Genomic DNA, 5,727 nt, shown 5'->3' on the forward strand with positions numbered 1-5,727 from the left:
GTCGTGCTTAGTAAAATGAACTTTGAGTCTTTTGTGAGAGATCTGCTTCTGGTTCGTCATTACAGAGTTGAAGTTTACAAGAACAAAGCGGGGAGCAAATCTATCAAAGAAAACGACTGGTATTTAGCCTACAAGGTACAATTTTCAACCTTTCTTTGTAATTGTGAGGTGAAAGGGAAAAAGCAAAAATCGCTCTTTCCTGAGCCCCTAAACCTGCAGTTTTTGGGATTTTCAGAGACTGACATTGGTGGTACGATGGCAAATCATGCAATCTATTATATATCCCTGCATTTTCTACTACCCTAAGGCTGGAAGAGCTTGTGCTGTGTTTTTGTTATAGGCTGGGAAATAAAGGAAACTTGAAGTAGTTTGCTTTGTATAGGTGATACGTAAAATCTTAATGGTTGCAAAAATAGAACAGCTGTATGTTTTATATTAATGGTCTGTTCAGTACTTAGTTACATCAGTTGTTATCCTTTTAAAAGACAAAAAGTCTGTCTGTATATACGAACTCTTTAAAAGTATATTTCTTTTCTAAATAGGGTTCTCCAGGAAATCTTGCCCAGTTTGAGGAAGTTCTGTTTGCCAACAATGATATGTCAACGGCCATTGGGGTTGTGGGGGTTAAGCTGTCTACTGCTGATGGACAAAGAGTAGTAGGAGTGGGGTATGTCGACACTACGCTGAGAAAATTGAGTGTCTGTGAGTTTCCAGATAATGATCAGTTCTCAAACCTTGAAGCTCTACTGGTTCAACTAGGACCGAAGGAGTGTGTGCTACCAGGAGGAGAGACTGCAGGAGAAATGGGAAAACTGCGAGAAGTAAGGGAACCATTGTGGCTTACTGTTAGACAAAACTTTATCTGAAAAGCTGTTTTGCAACTTACTTGCTAGGCTCCATGGTTTAGGGAAAAATGAAGGAGCAATATGTTAACTCGAAGTTTTGATTTATGCCTCCAAAATGCATTTTTTGTCTGACTTATTTGCATTTTAATCAGCAAAAGTTGCTCTAAGGGTAAAATCCTGTCTGATATTCTTCTCTCTGCAACCTGGCAGTAAATAAGTACCTCTTCAGGGTTTGCTTCTATGTGATGAACATCTGTCCGCTGAATGTTGTAACGGATAACTGCATGTGTTTGTGGACAGGTCATTCAGAGAGGAGGAATCCTGATTACAGACAGGAAGAAGGCAGATTTCACAACAAAAGATATTGTTCAGGATCTCAATCGCTTGCTAAAATCAAAAAAAGAAGAACAAATGAATAGTGCAGCATTGCCAGAGATGGAAAAGCAGGTGAGCACAGAGCTCCTCTTTTTTTTAAGCACAGTGGTGCGTGCGCCTGTTGTGAGCTGATCTCTATCCTCACTGGTCCTGTTTATTCTGGATTCCCATACTTCTGAGAAAGTACGTTGTATACAACCCATGGTCTGTCTCAAAATTAGATTCCAGGGGTCCTGGTAAAAACGAGAAAACCCTTTACTTACCTCTTTAAAGTTCTAAACTCTGGTAAGCAAATAGACTTACTCTGGTAAGCAAAGAGATGCTTCCTATTCATAATCTCTCTAGCCTAAGAAGTGAAATGCAACGCTTTGATTATTTTGCATGACAGGAAAATTAGCATTTGAAAGCAAAGTAATTTTTATGATCATATTTTTGGGTTTATATCGTCGTGTGGTTCAAGCATGTGATTTAGCGTGAGCATGTGAACTGAACATCTTTGTTCTTAGCCACAAACAAGGAGTAATTTGCTTGAGATAAACATGTTTTGAAATGCCCTTCACTGCTGGTACTCACTGCAGGTGTAAGGTACAGAATTATTTTCCCTTAATGTGTGATTTCATAACAGGTTAGAATTGTTTGAAGTGTGTTGCAACTGCACGAGTCAGTCATGCCGCTGCCTCACATTTGTGCTGGCACTAGCCTTTGTAAGGCCGTGCTGTGAGTCAGATCAGGTACTTGTTCTGGCTGAAAACTGACTCTGAAACCATGCCTTGAGATGATCCATGATATATCATTTATCTGCAATAACTTGTTTGTGTTCCTGAGCCAGAAACGTCCTGATAACAGCCTTGGACAGCTGGTGAGGTGTGCACTTCACGTTTCGTGTATCAGATTATGCAGATGTCTAGTTGATTGTTCTTGCATCTACCTAGAAAGATGCTGCAGTGCCATAGAACATCCCTGTGAAAATGAAGTCCTGTCAAACAGGATGAGTCTCTCATAGCCCTGCTGGAATTGACATGGCTCAAAGTCTTCTCCGATTGTAATTGTGTAGGAGCATTTGTCAAATACTCCCTATTCAGGAGTGTTTCTAACAACAATGTGGTGTATTTTGTTTTTGTTCCATTTTGTCTTTTAAACTTCAGGTGGCTATTTTGTCTTTGTCGGCCATTATCAAGTTTTTAGAGTTGCTGTCAGATGAGTCTAATTTTGGACAATTTGAACTGACTACTTTTGATCTTAGTCAGTATATGGTTCTAGATAATGCAGCTGTTCAAGCCCTCAACCTTTTTCAGGTAAGAAGTGAACACTTGAATTGCTAAGTGTTTTGCAATATACTTATTTAGCTGTGTGATGAGTAGCCTGACTGGCCAATCACAACTCCCCAGGTCCCGATTAATGGCAACTTCTACCTTTCAGTTTTGTTTTCAGCTAATCCTGTACAATGTGTGTTTTAAATGAACACTGTTAGCCAGTGTTACCACCTTTTTTGGTTTTGTTTTTTGTTAGCTTACTTTCATTATATGAGAAGATCTTCAGGGAGGTAGGAAGTGGCCACAAACAGGTGTCTATGTAGAATGTGGATACGGGAAGAGCCATAGAAGTACCTCATGGTTGTAGCTGTTGAGGAGTCCGGCTAAGCAGAGGGGGGAATGCCTTGTCTTCAGTCAGAGAAATTCACATCTCTAGTGACAGGAGCAGACTTGGGATGTGGGAGAGAGGAGAGTTCTATAGTTTTCTGGCGTGATAGAGAACGAGAACTCCAAAGCAGAGTTGTTTTATACAGTAGTGCTATTTTTGGGAAAGGTAATAGAAGCCTGAATTAGGTAGTATTAGGGGAACAGGAAGCACATGGCAGGAGCACTGCTGTTGGTGATGGAAAGGGTAGGGCAACGAACAGGGCAGTTCTTAAGAATGTTCTGAAAATATGTGGCATGCTAACTGGATAGTTTCAGTTTTGCCTGTTACACACATTTTCTACAAATCCAAGCAGATTAGCAGTCTCCTCCATACCTCCCACCATGTCTGTTTTTCTGCTTTGCCCGTTTTTATAGTTGTAGAAAAATGTGGGCTTGAAGTCGTGTGTTGTCACAGCTTTTCTCTTTTGTTTTTGTGTTACTAAACCCTGCTCAGTGATCTTCATTTGCAGCTAATCTGCTCAAGTTTCAGATGTATAGAAGGAAGTCACAAATATGGTCCTGCGTTTACCTTAGAGGTAATTCTGGAGGAAAAAAAAAAAGCACGTATTCCGTATCAGAGCTGGTTAACCCTGGAGAGAGATGTTCTGAATTTTTTTTTTTTTTTCGTTTCCTGATTCTGTGCCACTGTCTTAGGGAATGAAGCAAAAATTTTATCTCTTTTCAAGCCTTACAGAGGTGTTCTAGGACATTCAACACTGTCTTAGCTACATCTCTGTATAAGTTCTAGCAAGTATTTTGTGTTTTGTGATAGGAAATACACTGCCATGTCTATCTTTAGGAGCTGTTGTGAGCTTTGGAACAAAGGGTTTACCATGTAGCAGGAAAGTGTGGTGTTGCCTGTGTGGCAGGCTGTCCGAGGGGAGGTTTTTGGGCAGAAAGTAAAGCAAAGGCAAAATATTTTGTGATTTGAGTTACTCTTTCAGGTATGTAGGTTTCAAGTAAAGTTCTCCTGGTGTAGCAGATGCAGTTGATATGAAACTGTAGCCTTCCAGCTTGGATGTGCTGAAGTAGGTTGGTCACAATATAATATATGTAGTCTGTGACACTTTCTCTGGATTCAAAAGTTTTTCTTAAATAATACTGTTCAGAACACTGAAAATAAGCACATCCACTTTAGATGTTATATTTTCTGGGGACTAAATGTGTCAGTATACTTTCTCTCTGCTTTCACTTCTGGTTGTGGTGATGCTAGTTCTACATCCCTGTTGTTTACAGACATCCAGACCTGCTCCTGGTTGAATACTTGCCTGCTGTTTTAATTGCAGGTGTACTTGGATAGAGAGGATTGAGGTTTTCCTTTCAAAGCTAAGAGCTGAAACAAGCTTGTTTGCCATTCTTCAGCGTTAAGCGAAATTTTTGCTTGTTAGCTGCTTGTGCAAAAAACAAAACCCCAAGAAAAATGCCCAAAAGGCTGTCTTGAGTCCAGTTAATATTAAACCTAAATTATAGATAGTAAACTATGATTTGGACAGAGTCAGCTTAGAGGTGTTTATGGTACTCCAAAGATGGTCTGGGAAAGCTTGAGAAAATTTGAATAACTGTGTTCATTCCCACTGCCTCATTCTGTTGTGTCCCACCCCGCCAGCAGCCCCAAAGATCTCCTGCCAAAACCCTTGAACCCAAGTCCTGTTTCTTGCTGCCTTTTTTTTTTTATGGACAGGACCCCTATTTTTTGACCCTATGCAGGACAAACTAGCAAATACCAAGGTATATTTCTGCTTTCCCTTTCAAAGGACAGACTGCTCAGTGACTGGATACATTTCTAACTTTCCTGTTCAGTCAGGATTGGTTTCAAAATCGACAAACCTGTTCCTTGCTTGCCAAGTTCCAGGGCCCAGAGCCTAAGTGCTTTAATGCCATGCTGTTTTATTTGCCTTTTTTGATGCGTGCCAAGCTGAATACAGAAAAACCACTGATCTGTTCCTCGGTGGCAAAGTTGAGTGACACCCACTGAATGGCAATAAACTTCACTAACTTTTTTTTCTTCTTTCTCCCAGAGTTCTGTGGAAAATGCTAACACCGCACAGTCTCTAGCGGGTTTACTAAACAAATGCAGAACCCCGCAAGGACAAAGACTAGTTAATCAGTGGATCAAACAACCACTTATGGACAAGAGTAGAATTGAAGAAAGGTACAGTATTATGTTTTTGATAGACTTACACAAGTTAGTAACTATTTTACAGAAGGCTCTTCTGTTTTAAGCACAAAATACTACAACTAAGAAATAATGGTGTTGGGAGGTTTTTGGGTGCCATTCTGTAACACACTGTAGTTAAACAGAGCAGAAAATATTTTTCTCTGAGATGCAAATTGCCAGGTTACTGTTAGATAAACTGTTTTTTACAATTACCATGTTTTAAAAGAGGAGGTATGATATGTTTAGATGGTTAAACGATTCACGCTACAGGCTAAGGCAGTGTAGCAGCCACTTTCCTAACTACTACTCACAGTGCAAATGCTCAATCTGTATGATAATATTTTGATGTCACTTCCAGTTTACCAATTAAAAAACCCCAAAACATCGACAAAACACCCAGACAGTTAAGCAGTAGTGACCTCTCTCTATTTCCAGAAAAAAAACCTCTTTGTTTGCAGTGGGTCGCTCTTAATCATGTCTTGCCTAGATACTGGGGCTCAAATGAGTGGTCCTTTTCTTACTCGCTCTGTCATACTGCTGCCTGTCACCATGTGTCTGCCCTACTAGTAGATGGCATCAGTCGACACAAAGCCTTAGAGCATCTGGCAAATCTATGCTGAGAATGTACAGATAGTTCTTAATCCTTCAGAAAGGAAAACTGCGAAGGCCA

At 40.2% G+C, this 5,727-nt stretch overlaps 1 protein-coding gene across 1 annotated transcript in view; it reads left to right on the forward strand.

The window, feature by feature from the left end:
- The window catches only part of MSH2 (mutS homolog 2), a gene marked incomplete at its 5' end in the record, with an annotated part of 55,250 nt that overhangs the window by 2,437 nt on the left and 47,086 nt on the right, over positions 1 to 5,727 (forward strand). Inside the window, 5 exons of the mRNA XM_010140713.1 lie at positions 1 to 135; positions 543 to 821; positions 1,146 to 1,292; positions 2,366 to 2,515; positions 4,918 to 5,051. Coding sequence (XP_010139015.1) covers positions 1 to 135; positions 543 to 821; positions 1,146 to 1,292; positions 2,366 to 2,515; positions 4,918 to 5,051 — 845 coding nt within the window. The remainder of the gene's footprint in view (positions 136 to 542; positions 822 to 1,145; positions 1,293 to 2,365; positions 2,516 to 4,917; positions 5,052 to 5,727) is intronic.

Source organism: Buceros rhinoceros, unplaced genomic scaffold (genome assembly GCF_000710305.1).
Source record: "Buceros rhinoceros silvestris isolate BGI_N320 unplaced genomic scaffold, ASM71030v1 scaffold19217, whole genome shotgun sequence".
In the NCBI taxonomy this organism is placed as follows: Eukaryota; Metazoa; Chordata; class Aves; order Bucerotiformes; family Bucerotidae; genus Buceros; species Buceros rhinoceros.